This window comes from Parasteatoda tepidariorum, chromosome 7, assembly GCF_043381705.1.
Source record: "Parasteatoda tepidariorum isolate YZ-2023 chromosome 7, CAS_Ptep_4.0, whole genome shotgun sequence".
NCBI classification, from domain to species: domain Eukaryota; kingdom Metazoa; phylum Arthropoda; class Arachnida; order Araneae; family Theridiidae; genus Parasteatoda; species Parasteatoda tepidariorum.
Genome location: NC_092210.1, coordinates 63,079,932 through 63,104,608, shown reverse-complemented (window position 1 = coordinate 63,104,608; position 24,677 = coordinate 63,079,932). Strand labels below are relative to the sequence as shown.

At 27.8% G+C, this 24,677-nt stretch overlaps 1 protein-coding gene across 1 annotated transcript in view; it reads right to left on the bottom strand.

Moving 5' to 3' along the window:
- LOC107444143 (angiotensin-converting enzyme) overlaps positions 1-14,269 on the bottom strand; it is a 55,936-nt gene extending 41,667 nt beyond the window's left edge. Inside the window, exon 1 of the mRNA XM_016058228.3 lies at positions 12,207-14,269. Coding sequence (XP_015913714.1) covers positions 12,207-14,192 — 1,986 coding nt within the window. The 5' untranslated portion in view covers positions 14,193-14,269. The remainder of the gene's footprint in view (positions 1-12,206) is intronic.
- Between the last annotated feature and the right edge of the window lie 10,408 nt (positions 14,270-24,677).

Below are 24,677 nucleotides of genomic sequence, written 5' to 3'. Positions count from 1 at the left end.
ACATGAAATATAAATTTCTAAGTAAGAATACACGATGAATAATAACGAAAGTGAAGGCAGTTTATCACTATTAACTGAAAAGGATGTATTATTAGAATTTTAAATCTCTATTTTTTGAAAGATTCACGTATTTGACATTTTTTAGTTCATACTACAATGTTTTCCATTTCTATTTTTGTCAAATTATAAGGAAAAGAATTTTGTTATTTTCATTTTAAGAAATGTAAGATTAAATCATGTTATGATTTATTTATGCTAGAAATTGTTTGAACATGATGTATTTTATGCATTCCAATGAAGATTCTCTTTCTATTAAAGAAAATGACACTTTCTTTCATTTTCAATTACTATTAACTTCATTATAGTAATTAATTTAGAAATGAGTGTATCCGTTTAATTAACTTTCTTTTCTTCCATGAATAATCTCATTAGTTATAGCAATCAAAGAGTGCTTTAATAGTGAAAAATTAGGTGAAATGAGATAATTTAAATAGATAAGCATTGTAGTAAAAAAGAGATTGTGAAAGTTTAGAAGAGATGGACAAATGCCAAAAAATCTGAAATTTACAAGTAATAAATAATAACCTTAAATTTTATGACAGAAATAAAAAAAAAATACTTTATTGCAATTATAATATACCTGATACCTGAAAATTCCAATATGTAATTTAAAATTTTTTACTTAAAATAAATCTGTGGAAAACGAAACAAGTTGGTGATTTTCATAAAATAATTTATGCTTAATTAATATGTAACTAAAAGAAAAACTTGGAAACTTTAATAAAAAACGATATAGTAATATAGTTGCACCCTAGAGTATTTCAAAAATTTGAATTTTTGTGGAATGCAAAAGACTTTACGTAAATTTGAGCTGAAATTTAATCAGAAAATTAATGTTTTAGGTTAAATAACTATATTTCATCAAACAACCATTACTAAATTACAATTTTCATTCTTGGCAATTTAAAACTATTGCAAGGAAAACTTTTTTCTATAAAGCTTCTCATTAGAGCATCTTATTAAACAAGGTTTTTCGTTTAGAATTTTTTTCTTTAGAACATTTTCTTTAGAATCACTCATCATTATAGAAGTTTAAAGTTATTCTTCCCCTTTTTTATGAAAAAAAGTGATAAAATATATGAGATTTTCTGTTATCATTAGTCATTATATTGAATGTTTGACTTCATTTACTGTCAAAACCGGATTAGAATATACTTTTTGCTTTTTTTATTAAATATATTTTTACAGGCAGAAACTAATGTTCAGTTCATGCATTAATTACATTTTAAAATGCTTATAAAAAACTGTGAAGGATATTTTTCAGCTGCACAGAATATTGTTAAAATTTATAAAAAAGTATTTACCGATTTGTTTCACCCTTATCTTCCTTTATCAATTTTCATTTTATCTTCATTCTTTCTTATTACTGAAGAATTAAGCTTTATAAATGTAAGCACATGGGAAAAAGAAATATAACGAAATCATATCCAATGAAAAGACGTTTCTTTAAATGCATTTCCTTTCTATTTCTTAATTTCATTCTATCTGAATCATTTTGAAAAATAATCCATGTTGAAATTCATAACTAACAAAGAGTATTTGAGAAGAATTATGAACGGGGTTATCAAAGAGCCAAAACTTTTACCATTGTCTCATAGATCAAAAAATTTTGACCTCGATATCATTTGGAGAAGAATTATTTAAAAAAATATCGTTTTAACTTTGGAAATCCCATACAAAAATCTTTCAAGGCTAATGTTTGACCTTAATTAGGGTCAGAAGGTAATTATTATTTCAGTAGCGTAAAACCTGTATCGTCTTTGAAAGAAGCTAAATCGTCTAGTATCATCTAAATTATCTAGCATCATAAATACAGCTTATTAGCATTTTCATATTTTTGGAAACTGTAGACTTTCGAGACTTTTTCCAGTATTAGTGAAGAAATCTAAACATTTTTTTATAAAAAAAATGCATATCTCTTATATATATATATATATATATATATATATTAAGTGTATATATATATATATATACACTTAATATATATATATATATATATATATATATAAGAGATATGCATTTTTTTTATAAAAAAATGTTTAGATTTCTTCACTAATACTGGAAAAAGTCTCGAAAGTCTACAGTTTCCAAAAATATGAAAATGCTAATAAGCTGTATTTATGATGCTAGATNTATATATATATATATTGCGGCTTCTCAAACTGTTCACATAAAATTCCACACAACATTTGATAAAATTAAGTGTAAAGTAAATTATGATATTGATATTTTGACATTAACTGTGCAAAAAATAAATTTAAAGCTGATATTGCCCTTTTAAAGCGTGGAGCGTGGAAATCAACAATGCTTCCGTTTTAGTTAGTTTCAACACGGTATCCGATTAGTTTTAACACGGTATCCTACAGCCATACCTTAAACCATAATATGGAGCCAGCTTACTACAATTTAACTTAATAGGTTAGTAGGCGTTCAATTGATCCACGTTTCTGTTCATTGTGAGCCCTAGTATTGTAACACTGCACTATTGCACTTATTAATATAAAAGGCGTACAGTGGAAGCGAAAATCGAACAACTTTGAAAAACTTTTGATCTAATGATCTGATCTTCTCGTTCAGGAACTTAATCTTAATGTTTCGAGGGGTAGAAATTAAATATGCTAATTAATTTGTGTAGGAGATATTGTAAGTTACGAAATCATTCAAAAAACAATTGACAAATTCTCTGAATGCGGATTAGGATTAAAGAGAAACCAAATTTTAAAAATACGACTTTTTAAAAATTCAATTTCTCAGGACCCCTTCGTCTGCTCTCACACAAAATTTGTATTTCACTATGTAAATCATGTAAAAAAACTGCATGCAATCAAACTGCAATTTTAATTCAAAATTTTTTCGATTATTATTAAATAAAATAATAAAAAATAATAAATAATTGCTATAACTTATTTTTTGCAGGGGATTATTTTAGATACTCGAACTTTATAGTTGTGTTAAATTTTTCTTTAATTCTATTAAAAAGTTCGCTTAAAAGTTAAGTAAAGTCACAAAATACGCAAAAAGTAAAATTAAAGAAATCGTAACCAGTCTAAAAAAAGCTATGTTAACTGAGAGAAAGTACATTTTTGTGTCTGATTTCGTAACTTAAAATATTGTCCGTATTGTCCTTGTAATTATTTAGTACATTTTCAATCATCTCCTCTAACCATTAAGATCGAGTCTTAGAACATTTGATCATTAGAACATTTGATATTTGATCATTAGATCAAATATGCATGCTTTCAAATACCCATGATTAAATATCCATATTAGATTCAGGGTGATCGATTTTTTTGCCATTAGAATTTCTTGAAATTAGTATTATTAGACATTTATTTCAATAAGAATTAAAAAATTGATAGTTTATACCCATTTTTTTCAATTCAGCACTGAAAGATGTTTATGACAGAGGCGGTCAATGTTAAAAGGGGTTATGGAACATTTTTACGAATTTTTTTTTTATATTTTGTAATATCAATCACCGATTATCAAATACCTAGTAATTTTCTAGACTGCCTAGAGAAGTGAATCCAAGAATTCGAGTGAAATTAAAACAATCCTAACCAAATTGAAACAGTTTATTTGGTTTTTCTCAAAAGAACAGATTTTTAACATACCCCTTTTTACTATTGATCGCCTAAATTCTTACTTAAAGTTGAGTAATATATGACATATATATTTAGTTGTTAGGTACAGAACTAAGACCTAAGATATTTTTTTCTTCCAATTAGTCTTAATGAAATTGCTTTTGGTGTAAAATACTATTGACTTGAGTAATACCACATTATCTGAGTAAGCTTCTTAGTGCCGCCTCAAATTAATCACATTCACTTTTCTTTTTCTTAAAATAATGATAGATTTTAAGTTACTTCCTCCAATTTCACACTTTCCATCTTCACAGGTTGACACGAAATCGGGGCCAACGAAGCGTAGCGGGAGAAATCGAAAGTAAGTGAACCGAGATTCTATAGAATCAAAAGGTTTTAAAATCCTTCCACTCAGCCGACATCACCCGAATCTCTTTGATTTCTCTTTCGCAATCTCACTTAATGGCTGATGCGACCCCGCAAACAATGGATCAACTGCCTGAAAATTGGTTGATGATTGGCAATGATGAATCCATGTCACTTTCGAATAATAGTAAGAGCAAAACTAGCGATGTTAACTAGCGCGGAACTGTGCAGAGAGATTTTAAACTTTCAAGAAAGATTTTGGTTTTTTTTTGGAATGTTTGAACTCAGGAATGCGTTCAGCTAGACTGGTGATAACAACTATACAATAAAAAAATATTATTTAAAGTTCTCATGTAACAATAAATTTTGATAATTTATCATACAAAAAATATTGTCCGCTTCTTAAAGCAAAAATTTATATTGAAATGAAAATAAAAGGAAGCATCGGGACATTTTAATTACATTTTATCTAATTATAATGATTAATGTTTAATGATTAATGCTTAATGATTAATGTTTAATGATTAATGTTTAATGATTAATGCTTAATGATTTGTGCTTAATGTTTAATGTTTAATGATTAATGTTTAATGATTAATGCTTAATGATTAATGTTTAATGATTAATGTTTAATGTTTGTGTTAGATTTGACCTAATATTTCGAAAATAGTTTTATAATTTTGAGCAAATGTTTTATTATTCATTTTAATAATTCGAAAAATATACACAGAAAGGGACTTTTATATTAAATCCCTAAGGATTTTTTTCTATTTAAGGTAAAGCTTTGAAGTAAACTTTTTTATGTTAAGTATATTTCACTTCTTTAAACTGTGCATGAAATAAGTATTTCATAAGGTATTACAATTTTCACAGCATGTTGTATTAACCTATTAGGAATTTTTGATAATTTTTTCCTACTTTTTTACGTAAAAAACCATAAAAATTTTTCTAATTGATATATCAACAAATGAATGCACAAAGTTGTAAACATGAATATTGTAAGCATTAGGAAATTTTTTTTTTTAAAAATATGTAAAAATAAAAAAGCCTTAGCGATTTAAAAATTGTTAATTTTTTCAAATTTTTTTTTAAATTTTAAAAAACTAAACAGGTTAACAATTTTTGTTATTTGACAAATTTTGTAAATCATCTAAAAATGAAAGATTATGTCTTTATTTAAAAAAATGTTGCAAGAGTACCGTGACCCCTTAGGGGGATAAAAATTTCGATTGCCTTGATGACTTAACTTGGGCCATATTTTCTCGATTATAGCTACACCATGACAAAAATACGGATTTTATTAAAAAAATGTGTAAGAAAGGTTTGAGAAAGTGCATTTTGGGGTCTATTTTCGTAACTTAAAATAACATATTAGTATATAGTTATACACTCGAAATAATTATTGCGTTTCAGTTCGTGAAAATTTGACAAATACGTTTAAAGTTATTGCTATTAAGATTCTATTTTTATAATAGGAATACTATACATTCAGTTTATGCCACGAACTCAAGGGAAAAAGTAAAAGCAAAATAATAATAAATAAGAAAATCATGAAATTTAGAAGTACATTACGAAACTAATTTCAAAATATTAATTTAAAAATAACAAGTGATTTAAAGAAAAATATATTCTCATAATGGTATAACGAATTCATTGTAAGAATTACTCAGTAAAAAATAAATAAATTATTTAATAAAAATGAAATAAAGTAAAACAGAAAGAATGAATAAATACATAAAATAAAATAAATTCCGTAGCATATTCTTGAAAAACTAGAAATGGTACCTCTTTAACCAATAGATAGTATCTGTTCTGAAAAATTCCAGCTATATATACTGAATGAAGAGTTTGCCGTTGTAATGCTTTGCCGTCATATGAAGAATAAATTTTCTTGAGTAAATAACATGTTTTTGTGACAATTACTTGGTTAAAATGCTTGAAGGTTACTAGATTTTCAAATTTTGTCAATAAGAATAATATATGCCAATAATATGTGATAATGATATATGTCAAAATTGAAAATGCAAGATAAAAATCATAAAACGTATTTTTGATAATTCCTTATCTTAATTTATTTTTCAATGAAATGAAAGGATATCTATGATTGAAAAAGCAAACAATCAAAAACCTTTCCGGGGTATTGACAGTTAATTGTTCCTTTATTTCATGCCAGATGTTTATTTATTTAGGACTATCTATGTAGATATAATGCAGTGAAAAAAACTCGTAAAATAAACAACTCAGTAAAATGGGCGGAAGAATTATTTCATAAAGAATGTGGAAAGCATCATTGAAAGAGAGAACATTAAAGTCCGCAGTATGTATTGTTCAAAACAAGAATTAAGGAAGTAAATGGGACTGAGAGCAAGCATAAAAAGTAATTTGAATACAATAAACTGTCATCATTAAGACAATCCTACCAAAAGCCACGATGTTTGAAATTGATATAATTGTTAGTAATACCACGTTATCAGAATTAATATTTTTTGCTTATCAAATGACTGAAAGGACTTCCGACGCTACTATCAATGACAAAACATAATGTAGTATAATATAATTTAATTAGATTATCAGGAGTGCATTTAAATTTTTTTTTTTTGAAATTGATGCATTGTTTTAAAAATTTTATGCTCCTGTACCACAGAAAAAAATCAACAAAAGTGCTTACAAATGTTCATTTTTGAAAATTTCCAAAATTTAAACTATTTTTTTCTCCAATGCCCACCTGTGTTAACATTCGTCAATTCAGGCATTTTACAGGGCAGATTTGTCGGCCTCTCTTTCAGGGGCACCATATTAGGTGGGCCAACGTTGCTCCCACAGTAAGGACAGATATTACAGAGAAGGAAAGAACATCCATGCCTTGACCGGGATTCGAACCCAGAACCTTTCTGATGCAAAGGCAAAATTTAAAATATTGATGTTCTTAATTTTTGATATGACTGAAAGTATTACATTTTAATTTAAAAATATTTTATCTCGGATAGAATAAAGATAGCCATAGTATTATTTGTCTTTAAAATTTTTTGTTATTTGTTGCTTAAAAAAATTCAGAAATTAAAATTGAATAGAAATATTCCTTGAGCGGGGTGAGAGTAACAAAAAGAAACGATCAGGGAGTAAAAAGACTTCACATTTTATGTATCACTTGACACATATAATAGGAAAAACCAAATTAAATAAATTAATAAATGTACAAAAAAGTATCAAAATAAAACTGAAAATGTTTTATCTTGCGTTTTATTTGAAAAAAAGTAGTTTTTGTCACCATCTGAATAAAAAATAAGAATGTATCACTTTGAAGTAAAGGAAAAAAGCTCATGGTTAAGAATTTTGAGTCTTGTTTCCACCTAAATTGAAATTTTTCCATTTCTAATGGCATGTTAAAAGACAATAGGACGTTCAATAAAATATATAACAAAGTTGACATCAGTATATTTATAAATTCAGGCCGTTTCTAATCACCTAGTAGCGCTCCCAAATCCAAATATGTATAGAGTTGGGGTAAGTCCTTATCTTCTTTAAGCTTGCGAAAGGGGCAAAAATAAATTTTAAGTTAAAACACTCAGTGATCATTCATCTATGCATAATTTAATTATTAAACAATATTTAACAATATCTATATTTTTGAAAAATGTAAATCAAAATTAAGTGCAAAAGTGATGGAAAGGGGAAATAAAATTAATCAAAAAGAGTTCTCAGAAAATGAACTTTATTACTAACCTTTTGACGCAGAATTTTCATTAAACATATTTTTTATACTTTTTTCCTTATTTTGTATTAATTCAGGTCAAAATAAATTAAAAATATGTATGTGGGTTTTAATAATTTATAGTTATGAAATAGGGATAGATAGTCGCAAATAAGATACATGTGTCTTTTCGCAAGTATGAACTGACTGCTCACGTTTGGACGTCAAACGGCCAGACCATGTTTTTTTCAAATTTGCACTTATTTACAGTTATTCAGATCCAGGAGAAACAGTAATTCATCATCTAAATTTCCTTAATTTGCAAAATCAATTATTGATAATTTCTTGAATATAAATGAAAAAAAATTAAAGCTACTGTTTTAGATTTTGTGTTTTATAATACAAATATAATTCCGATTATCTGACAGAATTTTCAGTAACTATTAGACTGTTTTTAAAATAAAAAAATGCTGAAAAATATTTTTACTTGTAATTAGATCTTCAAAAGGAATTATATATTAAAGGGTCACCGGTGTCTCATCTGCATCAAAGGGTCAACAAATAAATAGGTCAACCAAATGTTCAGTTTCTATAGTTATAAAAATCATCAATTCATCAAAAATATGTCATATTTTATTCATTTAGAAAAATTAAGAAATAGTATAAAATTGTTGTAAATATTGCTTTGAATAAATATACGTTGTTAGTATTTTTGTTCAAAAAATTACTAAAAACCCGAATGCATGGTTTTTTATTGTCATTTAATAATATATTTATTTATTAAATTATATATTATTTTATGAAATATTTATAATATGTAAATTATATTTATTCTGTTAGGTCAAATAATAAGTAATTATTAGACAATGGTGTTGAGGCAATAAGATTTGAAATGGCACATTTGGGTTTGCTAGAAGCTAAATTAATTCACATTTTGCTGTGTTTAAAGCATTAAGAATTTTTTTATCTAATCATACTATTCTGTTCATAAATAGAAAGATTAAATTATATTTAAGTTTCCCAAGTTTTGAGTAAATTGCATTCATTGATTTAACAAAAACTGTTTAATTCTTTATTTTTGCTATATTTTAAACTGTATTAAAATCAAAAATATTGTTTAAAATTTTAAATGGTACAAAGAATAATTTATTAGATATAAAGAATTTAGCTAGAAAAAAGCTCCTAAATATTATTTTAAAGGTATAGATTAGGAAACTTGTTATTTTTACGTGGAATTCAAAACAAATGAATTATTTAGGCAAATAGACCCCTAAAGCAGATTAAAAATTGGTATGCATCCTTCATATGGTCTTTTTTTCCTATGGAATTAAACCTTTAGAACAACAACCTTTCAAAATTAAAGGACAATGAACTTGACACTTTTTCTGCTACTTTGTTCTAATAAGTTTTCTTTTTGTTTTAAATGTTTTTTTTCCGTTTAAAATAATCTATGAAAGACAAAAACTTGAAAAATAGGAACATTTGATAAATTAGCACATTTCGCATTTAAGATAAGTATCAGTGTTTAGATGATTTGATTATTGGTATGATTTTCCGAAAAATGCTTATTTTCTCTCTCTTATCATCTTTAAAAGTTTCGTTTAAATTTTGACTGATTTTGTTCTAATATAGAATGCGTGTCTTTATTAATTTAAAATTGGCAAATGATGAGTGATTTGTAGGTATTACTTAAGCTGTTAATATTCATTTTTCCACTAAATTAGTATATTTATTTTAAAGTATTATTAGGTGACTCATCTTATAAATATGTTTTATTTCAGATTTGAAATTTAGAATGAAAATTGTAATACAACATTATAAATACAGAAGAAGACTGACTTTTAATGTGTTTTCTATGATATATTTCTATTATATATTTCTATTATATATTTCTATTATATATTTCTATTATATATTTCTATTATAGTATGGTTGTTGCTATGTTCGACTCATGTTTAACAATAAAATTATTAATCCATTGATTTAAATAAGAATTTTTTAAAATTAACTTTTCATGAATCTAAAGTTAAACACCATGTTTAATTTTTTAATATTTTGTTAAATGATGTTGCTGCTACACGTATAAGAAGTAATTAAAGTTCCATTTGCATATTTTTGTTATTTTTATTTTAATACGCAAAAATATCAAAGATATAATTCAGTTCCACCAAAAAATGACGCAACCTTCATGAGAGGCTGTTTGCAGGCTCAACTGAAAATGTTGTCTTCAATGAATTTTATGATATGGTTTTGAACGACTCAGAATCACTTAAAAATAATTAATGCTTTAATTTCGAATTAATTTTTTTAAAATTAATTTTTAAATAAGTTCTTTAGAAAAAGTTTTTTTTTATTTGTTTTTAGGTTTTATTTCGCATAAAAGTAAAAAAAAAGTAGTTTTGAATAATCACTTATTTTAGAAAAATAATTCTGACATGAAAATTTATTATTCGAGCAAAAATACTTTGATTTATTTAATTTAAAAAACAATTTTTTTATCGAATATATGTTATTTTTTTAAAATAGTTACTGAAAAGTTCAGAAAAGATTTTTTTTAAATCAAAGATAAACCTTTAAGTATACTCATTAGACCATTATTTCCAAAAAATGCATTAGTAAAATATGAAAAAAGAAAACAAAAAAAATTACTTCAAAAACGCTTGAAAGGAGCCATAAAACAGACCTAAGTCATATTGTTTTGAAAGTCAACATTACTTACACAAGAAATTTGAAATAACTTAACATAATTTGATCTACTTACACAAAAAATAATAAATTTTGCCCGAGCATTTTGAGATTTTTTCTTTAGCCCTATTGCAAACAAAGAAACACAATTTTTTCTTAACGAATTTAAGTAAATAAAGCAAGAGGGCAAATAAATACTAGTCTTTTAAGTTCGAAGAAGATGCAAGAGATCCATAAATTTTATAACCAATTAGTTTAAACACGAGATGATTACTAAAACTGATGTCCTTCAAAAACTATTAAAAATTCTTATTCTACTTACGCATCGTTTCAATGTTAGATGATCATCAGTAAAATTTTCAATTAAAAATTGAAAACAAATACGAAACACTCTTGAAGGAACATTTATATTTTTTTTACATGGTATCAAATTTTATGTTTATTTATGTGATTCAAGTCATTGGCATCAATTCCTTCCTGTCAACTCTTAATCATAAGACATCATCTAAAGTTTTGAAACTACTAATAACTAGCTTAATTATCAAAATTGACCCATCTCATAGTAATATACAGATGTATTTCCAAGAGCCTCTAAATTCAAAATTTAGAAATATATTAGTCTTATAGATTGATACAAATTGATTGGAATTAGATACTTGGCAACTGATTATTTCAGAAAAAATTTAAATATTTTAGCTTGTAATTTTCTGTAGCGAAAGCAAAGCACTGAGAATAACTTTTGACGTAATGATCACATTTATAAATTATAAATAAATTTCCAAGAATCAAAAGTTACACTTAAATTATACAGATAATTTCTCCCGTTTATCAATTAAGTTAAATATAGCATAATAACTTACTTTTCCCGAATAAATATACATTTTTGATAAAATTTGAATATCAGAAAATAGTTTTCAATAGTTTTCAGAGCAGGTCTTTTATGTTACAGATAATTTTTAAGCCTTTTTCAACATTTCTTTTTACTTCTCACAATTGAATGTATATTATTATTAAAATAATTGTATAGATAATAATATTTAATTTTCACATAGATATTGTTACTTTTGTAGAAACTAAGTAATTATATTAAATCTTTTTACATAGCAAAATTTTTTGCACTGAAATTCAAAGTTTGATAATAAGTGAATGAATAATTATCGAAAAAATAAGAATTAAACGGAATTTCTTTTTAATAATAAGATAAGATGCGTATTGAGTACTTTTAACATATAGAAAAACAAAAGGAGCACGCGGAATTAAATTTGATTACTTGATAAGTAGATGATTTTTTTTTTCATTGACAATTATTGCTCAAAAATTTTCTTGATTTAAATTTTTGCATCCCCAAATATTTGTTCCTAGATAAGGGATCAGATGAGAAAGATGATTTTTGACTTCGAACTAATTGATTTTGAACTAATACTTGATTTGAAACATTAATATTTTTTTCTTTTTTAAGAGATTAGTATACTCAGAAATTGGAGCAATTTTATCAATTGTCCATAAAAACAGCTGATTTTATTTAAGTAAATAAAGCTTACCAATCAAATATTGTATTATTGTTTAAAACTTACTTTCTTTTTTATAGATTTTACTTGGGTGGTATTTGATATGTTTCAGACAAAACTTATACACATATAAGAGTTTTTTTTAAATTGGTTGAAGTTTTAAAATTATAGAAGTAAAATTAAAATTTAAATTCTTATATTAATTCCCCAAATATAGCTTCACTTCAACTGAATATTTATAAAATGCGTAATAATCGAATGTTAATATATTTTGAATGCATTTCATAAGAAAATATGCTAAAAGGAACTTACCTGTTTTTTCTTGTTTTCATCAGTTAAATTTGTCGCATAGTTCCAATGAGCATCGACTAGTTTAAAACACTGTTCAGAACTTGTTTTATCATGATAATGTAGAAATTGAACTGCTGCTATGGTATCTGTTTTGTTGCCACTCACATAACGGTTATTAACATGTTTTTTGTGTTCTATTATGGAATTTTCTTCTGGTTGTTCTTTTGAAGAAGTATTTAAAAGCATTGCTGAGTTTGATAATAACTCAACTAGTGGTTTAGTATTATTTTCACTAATTTCAGAGTCAGTTACAGGAATTTCCTGCTCTTTTAATTCTGTACTTAGCAGTTCTGTACTTGTACTATATTCTGTAGTTGTCAAAACTAAGCTTTTATTGGGTTCTTCTTTTGAAATTTCTGAAACTTTTTCAGAAGATGCAGGGGAGACAGTAGTGACGTTTTCGACTGCAGGGATGGTCTCCATATTTGATTTTTCTAGTTCTCCTTTATGTATTTCTGGTAATTCCTCTCTTAAAACGACTCCAAGATCAGATTCTGTAACAGACGGTTCTGTTTGGTTGAACTCGAGAACCAAATCTGTAGCGTTTTTAGAAGGACTTTCTGAACCACCTAAAGTTGAAAGTATTGTTGTAGTTGAAGAAAGTACGAAATCAGCGACAGTTGTAAGAATATTTGGTGTAGTCTGTTCCTGTTCTGGTAAATTTCTTGATTCCGTCTCTTCTGCATCATTTTCTGCAACTTCACTTTCCATTGTTCTGTTTGATTCTTCACTGTATACAACATTGGACTCCTCGAGAGGTAAATCAGCATTTTTAAATTCTAAATCTTCTTCTAAACTTATATTTTTTACTTTTTCGTCTTCAGAAGCAGATAGTTTTTCTAAATTTTCTATTGGATTTGTGCTATTTGACTCAAAACTTGATTCAATTTCCCCTTTTTCGCTAATATTCGTCTTCATGATTTCAAGACTATTTTCCGGAATGGCAGTCTCGTTTTCAGAATCAATTTCATCACTTCGTGATAAAATTGTATCATCAATCTTTTCTTCAGCAATTACGTTACTTGGTGTTGATGTTTGGTTCGCTAGAGAAAAAGTAGTAGATTCACTTTCCAAGTATTCCTCTGAAGAATCAGTTGAAGATGCTTCGTCCAGCTTTTCGGTTACTGCAGAAATATTTGCATTCACTTTCTCACTCCCTTCTGTGTTAATTTCAGTGTTTGAGTTAAAAATAGAATCGTTTTGTTCCTCAGTTCTGTTAGAGTCTGATATAACTTCAGTCACGTTATCAACTGGAACTTTCATTGTTGTTGATAATGCTGTCTTGTCCAACACACCAGAGGTAGATGATTCTGCTTCCAATGTCGTGCTCTGTATCTCCGTGAGAACATCACCGGACTTTTTTAAAACATCTGTCTTATTAGAAATTATTTCGGGGGTTGAAGATAATTCTGTGTTTGGGGAAGTTGTTTCAATTTTCTCGGTGACTAATGATTCCGTCGTGATTTTTTCTGTGGATTTTTCATTCTCGGTAATATTTAAGACGCGTTTATTTTCTGCCATCATTAACATATTCTTCATCGGATCTAGAGGGGGGATATATCGTACAACTTCCTCATCAGGCCTTTTTTGAGTCGTTCCTTCCGTAGAAACCGAAGAATCTCCAATGGTAGGAGTAGCGGTGAAATCGAGCATAGTCACTATATCCGAAACAGAAGAACTCTCTTCAATTTTTTTAGTCGTTTCTTGTGAGCCAGTCACAGCTTCAGTTTTAGTAACTTCATTGGGAGATATTGATGATATTTCTAAAGACTCGCTGGAGGTCAATTCACCAAGAATACTGTGAGTAGTAGATTTGGAGTACGACTCTGTAACGATTTCATCAATATTTGAGTCATTTTTGTTCAGTAAAGCTTGGGGAGCTTGATTCGAGAGCTTCACACAGAACACCGAGAGCACGACAAAAATTAGAAAGAGCGGATGCTCCATTATTTGATGCGGTCTTGTTTCGAATGAATCAGAGAAGGATTTTTAACTGTTCTACCGCGGATGGATGAGGATGAACTGAGAGATGAAAGTTCGAAGAGAGAGAATTAAAAGAGAAGAGAGATTCTGAAAACGTTCGAAAGCCGGTTTCACGAGTCCGGTGTCGATGCACTGGTCACGTGAGGAAAATGCTTTGGAGATCAGGCTGACGGTCACTACAAGCGCGTCAAAGCTGTCTTGTTTTCTCTTCAAATTGTTCCTTACGTCTATTTGTTTGTTTTTTCTGAAGTATCTAAGTTGTCCCGTCGGCCAGGCTGGGGTCTTCCCCCCTTCTCTGAGTCTTTTTCCAGTTTAGAACAAAAGAATGGATATTAATCCCTGTCCTTAACATGGTTGCTTCGCTTTTTTCATCGTCTAGGGCATAAGTCGAAATAATTCGATGTCTTCCTCATTTGCTTTGTTTTTATTAAGCATGTTTAACAAGACATATAGTTGCACCATCTAGATTAGCTCCTATTTCTTCTTTATAACCTTGGAAACAGCTTTCTATAAAACTTTCTGCAATAACTGAATAAATAAGGTAGAAAGGAAACGTTTTCCGTACTTGTATGGAAGCACAAAAGATTACAAGAAAAGTCTAATTCCTCGGAAAAACATCTTTTTTATCAACATGAAAATAGTTTCCTCTTTTTTTATTCCTATTCTGTAAAACTACTGTAATTTTTTAAGCATGTTTTTCTTTAAAAATTTTGAAATGAATTTGACCACTAATTTATTATTTCTTTTTTAGTCATCAAGAAAAAAAAGTCTTCCAAATCAATAACTTGAAAGCGAGTTAATATGAATATATGGATTAAAGACAATGTTTTGGTTCAAAGTAAATATTAAATTCCAATAGAAACTAAAAAAAAAATAACTTAATAGTAAGTAATCTTCTGAAAGCTGCAAAGAAATGTCCTTTTTTTGGTGTATGATTCTGTAATAAATGTTTTCGAGGGAACATGCAACCTGTTGATTCTTTTCTTTTATGCAGAATAGTGTAAATGAGATAACATACTTTTTGTATATTTACTAAATCTTTAGTAGAAAGTTTGAAACAAGACAAATAGAATTTTATATTTAAAATAGAAAATTTAAAATTATCTCTATTTAAAAAGAATTATCTCTATTAAATTTATCTCTATTAAAAAAGAGTTTAAACACAATTCAAATAATTATAAAAATAAACTTCCGAGAAAGGAATCATCGTTAAGACACTCATGTAATATAAACGTGTAAAAACACGTACAGTACTTTTTGTAATCACATGTTCAGTTAATTGAAGATAACTCAGTTAATATATTTGCATCGAAAGAATAATAAAAATATAAATGTTAAGTTGATATCACTATACTGCGAGAAACCTTTAAATAAATGAAACGGAATCTGATTCAATTCGTTTATAGAATCTGTCGGTAAAAGTATTGCATCGATTTAAATTTCTTGCAATACGTTGTAGCAGATTCGAGAGGCAATATTTTTATATAAGCATGTAATTTTGGATACATTATTATTATTTGTTTACTACGGCAGTTGATTCCTATGAAGAGAATATTTAAGTTATTTAAAAAATATAACGAAATTTTCGAATGTTTCTTTTATTTAGTAAGGGATTCCAGTTGTTTTTTTAATAATTTCTACTTTGGAAATATAGCACAAAACGAGTGTTTAAAAAATGGACGTAGTTTTAATCACATGTTTAAAAAGAATATAACTTGAAAAACGTGTCATTAAAAGAAAGGATACCACTCAAAACGTGATGTGGGATTTTTAAAAAGATAGTTTTAATATCCGTTAAAGAAAACGTTTAAGTAATTGAATATTTTGAAATATAATATTGAGTAAAATTTATTTTACAGTATGCAATATAAAAATGGAACACCTTCATTATTTTTTGACATAATGATCAGATTTAGCGTATTACTTTGCAATCATAACAATTTTTAGAGCTCAATTTAAAAAATGCTAATTTTTTTGTGAAGACTATATTTTGATTTGCGGAATACCTCAATAACCTTACATTTTTCTGACGGATTCGTATTTTAGGATTTCAAAATACTGGGATAGCTGTGATTAGGAAATTATGTTCTCAGTAGCTTAGGCATGAGAGTGTTAAAAACTTATTTCCTTTAACGTTAATTTTACTTCTGAAAACTACTAAAATATCAAATAATATTTAAATATCACAGAATAAAAATTTTTTTGTGTAAAAAAAAATTGTTTTTTATTTTACTGAAATAGCTTTATTCGTAGTTCCGCTGAAAGTAAAATGAACACCGATGAGTTTTAATAAACTTTTGACAACTCTCTTGACAGTTTTATTGGAACCATATCTTCCATATTGTGACTACCAACCAACTTAGAATAAACATTCTTTGAAAGATTAGAATAAACATTCTTTGAAAGAAAGGGTAGATACGTTTATTAATTTGGAAAGAAATTACGTTTTTCTCTCTGATTTTGTAACTTAAAGCATCGCCTGTACTTGTACTTTCTAATTTGCATATTAAAGTGATATATTGTTTTCAAGTACCTTCTTCCGACTCAGAGTTTCAGTAAAAACCTGAAAACAAGTAAAAAAGGGTCAAAAGTTTGATTGTCGATATAAGTAAAATTAGATTAGTTAGATAAACTAAAAATAAATTTCAGTAAATTGAATTAGATTTAATTCTTTACTGAGAACACTTAACTTTAATTATGATCAAAACAACCAGAATATGATAAAATTTACTGTATTTCTGACACAATGGGAACATCAAAAACACGGTAATTTTTAACGAGTTGCTTTGGTAAATGATTTTGGCAAAATTAACAGTGCCATATTGCTTTATTTTATGAATTAAAATTTGGTAATTTTATCGTTATTCCGTAAAATATGGCATAACACCCATTTATTCGGTTAGATTTACTTTCAACTTTTGTATTTTTTACTATATGTGTGGTAATAAGAACTATAATTTTGAAAACCAGATTTCCGGAAAATCATTATTACCCTATTGACAGAAAAATTATTAAATAGAAAGTTTAACTACCGTATATTCGCTTTCATTTGCAGAATTATGATTTTTTTTTACCAGAAATGTCTTCACCATACTTTACGGTAATTTTAACAGAAATTTTATTAATATAGAGGCCAATTGTAATGGTCAAGAAGTAATCAAAACTTATATTTTTCGATATTTGATAACCGGTTGGGAATGTGTTGAAATTTCTTTTGACGATAAGTTCACTTTGGCGATATCATCACGATAAATTTTGCTTGTGAATATCTGAAAACGATTGGAATTATTCACATTACAGAAGGTTCCGTTAAATCTGAATAGTCCACTGAATATCTTCATAACATCTTGAGTGCTACATCTAATCATAAATTTGTCAAAATGTTTATTTACGGTAATCCCTTTGGGGATAGTTTCAATAAAATTCTTATTTTAACGGTTTGGTTTGTAACTTTTTATAAGAAGCTTTCATTATCATCAGATGTAGACTTCAAGTAAATTTTTGAAGGCCCTAGCCAATCGGAAAATCGACGGTATTTGGATTTTAAGTTTTATGCTCTCAGAAAAATGAAAGCAAATTAATAAAAACATGGTAAAAACTAGTTTAAATTATTATATACTATTGAAGAAAATTAATTTAACTATGGAAATATTAGATGTACAGGGAATCATTTCAGTTGAATTGAAACTGCTAAAGACGCTTACAGAAAAAAAATTTGGATATTTTTTTATATCATAAACTAAAAATTCATTTTTAAATTATTATGTTTCCCACAGCCTCGTATTTATAAAAGTTCGTGAAATGAAACCAAATTTTGTTTTGTATTTTAAAAATATAATGTATATCATAAAACAACACCTTAATTTTCACTTTTTAGTTTGTCTTTTAATTCTTTTTTCTTGTATTCCGTAAGATTAAAGAAAATAAATTTTAAATCATATCAATGTAGTAATAAACAATAAATAATGACACATAAAAATGAATCAATTCATATGAATAAATTCATATGAAGAATGTGCACCTGAAAGCTTATAACTCTATTAGAAGGGTTATAGGTTAAAGAACGTACCTTGTAATTGGTTTTAACAGAGCCTCTACTTATTATGCATGCGATGCAGAGCGATTCTAGTTAAGATTAATAGCTCTCATAGAACAATGGCGGGTGATTACAAAGCGAGTGGGTAATCTATCTTATAGTTTCATTGAAATATCTTGGATATATCTTACCGGAAGAATCATAGTGATGCATAAACTTTGAAGACTTTGATAAAATACTTTCCTCTTTCATTACTGTATGAAGCTACAGTCATGAAGAATTTGAAAGAAAATTGAATATTTTTTTTTTAAAAATTGGCTTTCAGATGATATAATGTTAGCGTTGTTTGAATTTATAATGTACAAAATGGTAGAAATGTTAGATAAAAAAACGAAAATATTAATATTTTTAAAAGGGAAAATAATTTGATATCGTAGTTAGTTAACTTTATTATATTTCGAAAGTATATTCGTTTAATGTGCTCTTTCAGGCATTTTTGCAAAAAGAAAAATAAAGTCTTTTATGTATCGTAAAAGGTTTCCTGTTAAAAAAAAAGGTACACCATAAGAAAATCTGTTAAATTTACAGAAAAAAACTGTCAAAGGTGTGCTAGTATAAGACAGTTTATTTCAGAGAAAAATACTGTTTTTTAAAAACGTACGCTTGTTTTATAAGCATATAAGTGCTGTCCGTTATTTTAACAAACTCACTCTGTTGTTTTTACAAAAAAAAACTATGTTATAAAGAAAAAGAAAAAAAAAAGTAAGAAAAAAACTGAGACGGGGAACTGAGACAGTATTCGCAAGACCAGACAAACCCGGGTATTGTACCCAGGTGACCTCATTTTAGGCAAGCTCTCTGTCTTTTGAGCCACGGGGCAGCTCTAGTGCTCGGTTATTAAGACTATCTATATCTTAAAAGTCTTATTGGAATTATATTTATGTGTAGAAGCTTTTAAGACTATATTGGTTCAACCTTATTAAAATGTCCGGAATGAAAATCGTTTCTAAAAATAGATAATAATCAGGTAGAATTTCAATTTAGCATTTAAGTCGAATCGTAATTTTATTTCTACGATGTTTGCTAACGTAAAACGTAAATTAATTGTTGAAAAATAAGAGCATCTAAGGAAATTAGAGTCGTATGATTTGAAAAAAAGGATGGAGTTATCTCAGGCTTAGCAAAACTGCTTGACAAAACTTAGACTTTGAACGGACAGTTTCAATCTGTTTATGACTAGAATGAGAAATAGAGAAAAACAGTTTTGTCAACAAAGCGGCTTTAAACTGTCAAATTTACACAGAAAGTCTGTAAAAAGAACATGATATTTTTACAGCGTGCAGACAACGGATAAAAACGGAGAAAAAAATCTGTATTTATCTCAAAAGTTTTTTTCATGTGAAAAATATTTTTTTCCTGTAAAACTTATAGTCATTTCTTACTGTAAAATGCTTGTTTAATCCCCTAAATTTAATGAAACAATTATAAGTGTATCAGCTGTAACCTTGTGAATTACATTCCATGCAAGAAAATCCTTCGTACTCTTTATAACATACCGTGATTCGACGAGAGCGAATATATAGATCAATCAAGCTAATGTTAAAGCAAATATTTGCAGGATATTATGGTACAATCATAAATTGAGTTTTCTGAGTGGCATAGTGAATTTTTGCATAAACTAATACTTAATTTGAAATTAAAGGTAAATTTAATTATTTGTAAAATTTATAATTTAAAAATATCTCAATAACAGTTGCTTTTATTTTAAAATGAATCCTACGAATCTTTGTCAATAAACATAACTTTTCAAGATATATTTCGAAATTTAATATATTGCTTAAAATACATTAATTTATATTTAACCTTTTCCCTACGGCTCATGACAGCAGCTGCTATTCTGGATCATGAGTTGTACCAGCCGTAAGTAAAGGGTTAATATTTTCTCTCTAAAAAAGTTTCTTTTATTTTAAAGAGTTACATCGATTGCTAAAAGTTTTCTAAAAATTAAAGAAAAAAAATTGAGTTTTATTTGTTTAACAACTCATTAAAAATTACTAAATTTTGATTTCATTTGTACTATTTTTCCCCCTTAAGTATCTAGCATGATAGGGGTGGTTGGGGAATTTAAATTTATTTCTAGAGTATCGTATCGTTTAATAAAAATCGCGCAGCAATTATTAGCAAGTGGTTCCAACTAAGCCTTTTTTCACAGTTAGTTTGAAAGACGAGATCGATAAAAATAGAAATGTCAGTCAATCATTTTAAAAGCATGACATTTAAGGTTTTCAAGCAAACTATTTTAATTTCTCTTTAAGTGTTCCTTGAATTATCATAATATTTCTCTCTTATGCAATAATTGAAATTGCAGTAGTTTCTTACATTTAACTCTTTCTTTCATCTTAATTTATAGTGTAGAAGAAAAAGAATTCGTACACTCTCTGAAAAATCGGTTCAATTTTGATGCATAATATCGGCACCTTAAACAATAATATGGTGTAAATACGCTGAATTAATCACGCAGAGTTAAATTGAACCATGTTTATTTTCAAGTTGAACCACAGTTCCGTGTAATCAAGTCTAAGAAGTACAATAGCATGAACTGTAAGAAATTTCTCGGAAAAAATGATTAAATAATAACAATTTATTTCATTGTTATTTTCCCAAATTCAAATAAAACGGACAACCACAACCTAACTCCACTGCCCATTGCCTAATGAAAAGTCTAGCTCCAATTTCCAGTTAAATTACTTTTTTTTATGATTTGAAACCATGCTAGTCGTAAATGGTTAAAAAACCATATAGTTTTGTATTAATAGTTTCTTAACCGTACAAACTGCAATCGGTTTCAAAACCATAAAGGTAAAAAATGTTATCTACCGTAAACTTTACGGATTAGTGGATGAACAGAATGCTGCAAGTTATTTCACCGTAATTTTAGAATGAAACTTCTAATAGTGTGTTTAAATGAGCATAATATTAAAGCTGCAGGAAAATTTTCCTGATATTGAGATTTAATATGCAATACAAAGTCTTACTGTAAGGTAATGTTTTACTGTAGAACTAAAAATAGTCCACTGGTATGAAATTTCTACTTTTTGAAGATTTTAGTGAAAACGAATTAGATTCAAAGTGATAATTTAGTAAAAAAGAAACTTTAGAAAAGTATTGTCATAAAAACTGTCAAAAGTTTTACGCATATAGTTGAATCTAACATGTTTTTAAAAATAAAAAGAGTTAAAAATAAAAAGTTTACTTTTGAATTTTTTTTTTTTTTAGTTTTTAAATGCCAGGAACTTTTTTCAAGAAACTCTTCATTTATATAAAAGAAATGTTCTTTACTTTTGCGTGTGCTTTATAATGAATGACATATTAAAATGATACGATCATGAAGTAGATTGAAAATTGGTATGCATCTTTCATTTGGTCTTTTTTGGAACGAGGATTCAATTATTAGAACAACAACCTGCCTTTAAAAATGCTATCCAAAGTAAAGGCTAGTGAACTTTTGATGTGTTGATTAAGAGTTTTTCTGCTTAAAGGGATGTGTTTTAGTTTTAAAGTATAAAACGATACAGCATTTTCATTTTCTATGAAAAACAGGATGAAGTTAAAAATGTTAACGTTTAACATTAAATAAAATTAAAAAAAATATCTATTAAAAGTTTGCACAGTTTATAGTCTATTGCTGCTCCAGGAAAAAGAGGAAATTTAAAACCTACATACTTATATTTAAAATAAAGCAACTGAAACATATTTTTAATTTATGAATGACTAAATATTTCCTGCATTAAATATTTAAAAAAAATACTAACTTTTTTGAGTAGAAATATTTTAATGTGGAGATTGGGCAAACATATCAGTTCTTTTTCAAGAATTTAAGTGTTTTTTTTTATTAACCTAATTTTATTTTTTTATTTGAAAAAGTTTGACTATTTCATAACTTTTACTATTTCAAAACAAATTATCAGTGCATGACAATTTCATAATGAAAATTCATAATTTTTTTTCTTAAATTATTCTGTAATGATATTTCGCAGCTTACTTTTTCAGAATTTCGATATTTTATTTTAACCGCAATTATTATTTAATTATGCTTAAAGAAGAAAATAGCATTGTCTTTAAAACGTTAAGGCGAAAGTCGGAAAAAAACAAGTATTTTTTTTACCGTGTAAGTCGATCTTGTCTAAAATTTATTAAAATGTTACTGGTTTCAGATTAAACTGATGGGGTAGACTTGTGATGATCTGCTAATTTCAGTTAAAATAAGCTCTTTTATTTCTGGTTAGATGAATCCCGACAAGTGTAGGCACGATGAGCATGGCTATTTGAGTTGAATTGAAGATATGTAGAAGATATGTATTGAACATATGTAGAATATTACCTTTGTCAGAAAGTGAAAATTTCAAATAAAATTAATATTGTTATTATATACAAAATATTTCAATAGAATAATTTTTAATTTTCCTATTAGCATAAGTTTTAATCATAACACAATGGCTTTCAGAAGAAGCGCGTAATTAGAAAGATATACTAGAGATGGATTTCGTTTTATATCTTTAATTATCCTTCCCAAGCAAAAACGAAAGTTTTCTTTTCAAGTAGAAAAGAAAAATGTTGAAATTAATAGTGATTTTTAATATTAAATAAATATAATTTTAGCAACTATAATATCGCCGAGCGGCCTGTGTAGGGGGCAGGGAACAGTCCTTTCATCAGAAAATTTCTGAGTTCGAATCCCGGGCAAGGCATGGACGTTTCTTTCTCTCTGTGTGTTCTATGTCCTTTCTCCTTTGTGTGTGCATGTGACCCGCCCTATAAACGGGTTGTGGTTGTGTGAATGGCGTGGTAGAAGTCAAATTCCTGGCCATAGATGGCGCCACTGAAAAACAGGAACAATCGCACCCCCACTGCCTAAACAGGCATACGACAAAAAAAAAAAAAAAACACTATAATATCAAAATTCACCTTTGATAATTGTGTATATAATATATCTGTCTAAAAACTCTCTTGTTTTTCGAAGGCAGGAGAATCTTCGAGGTCTGCTCCAAATGTCAAACTGAGCAGGCTTCTCCCGAACACATACTGGACTGTTTGGGACTTTCCAGAGAGGACATACATTTATTTTCTCTTCTGGTCCTCGATTTTCTTAGGGTAAACGGTCTGATGGACCTTGTCTGACTTCGTCAGGCATTGGAGGATAAGTCACAACAACACAACAGCATATATGTGTCTACTGTAATCAGCACGAGGTTTGCTTTCCTTTCGTTTTCGCGCTGAGAATCTTTGGCGGCTTTTTGAAATTGTTCTGTAAAATTAAATTTAAAACTTTTTACCATAAATCGAAATCATAATGGATCGGGTTTTAGCAACAAGATCTTTTAAAGGAAGTGGAGCAAAAATTTAAAATTTGTTTCAAGATGTTTCATACTTTTGTCTTCGGAATGTCAATGCACTTATAACGTAGAATAAGTATATTTACACGCATTAAACTTAGTATAAGTAGCACTTATCTCTTTTCACGCATTTTTATCTCTTTTCGATTTTCTTTAATTGATTTTACAAATCATCTGGCTGTTTTTAGGGTCCTGCGGTAAAAACTCTGCTTGTTTGGTTTTTATAAATAAATATAACCAGTTTATATTTATACTCGACAGTGTTTCTTGTTCTCAACGATACGGGGCAATAATTGCAGACGTTATTTCAACTTCCGGTAGAAGATTTGCTTGATTAGTCTTTTTTAAAAAATTTTTTTTTTTAATCTTTTTTTTTTTCGTTTACGTCATCTTTTGACTTATTTCTCAATATGATTATTTATTTTCGATGGTGAAAAATTCGTTTACAAATGGCGGCAGTTGTTCCGCTTCTGGATGCACTATGTGTTGAAGAGCTAATTTGTAATCTGAAATTCGTATGTAAAAATTTTTTAAAGATCCATCATGCCGATTTCAATGGAGTAATGCATTACAGAGGAAGGACTTGAAGAAATAGTAACGTTTTATAATTAATTTAAAGTCAGTTTATTTCTTATAATCTGTGAAAAATGCGATTAAAAAAAAATAGTGCGTGGAGTCCCTCTGCGCAGAAGAAGTTAAACGTCGCAACCTGCGACGTTAATTGTAGAAGAATCAGCAGTCATAGAAGGATCACTAGTTCTATTCAACGACTCTTTTTCCTGCTCCGCTCGCTTCCGTGCTCTGTAATAACGGTAATATTGTGCATTTTTCCCTCGTGGACCTCTTGAACCAGTGGAAGTGCTTGTGGTTGCCTCATCGTCTCGCCATGGAAAATGTATTTGTATTAATAATGTATGTGAATGCGTCATAATGTAATTTCAAAAGAGAAAACCTAACAATCAATTGATATTCACAAGAGACGTACCTTGACATAACCTTAAATCCGTCGCATTGTCCGTG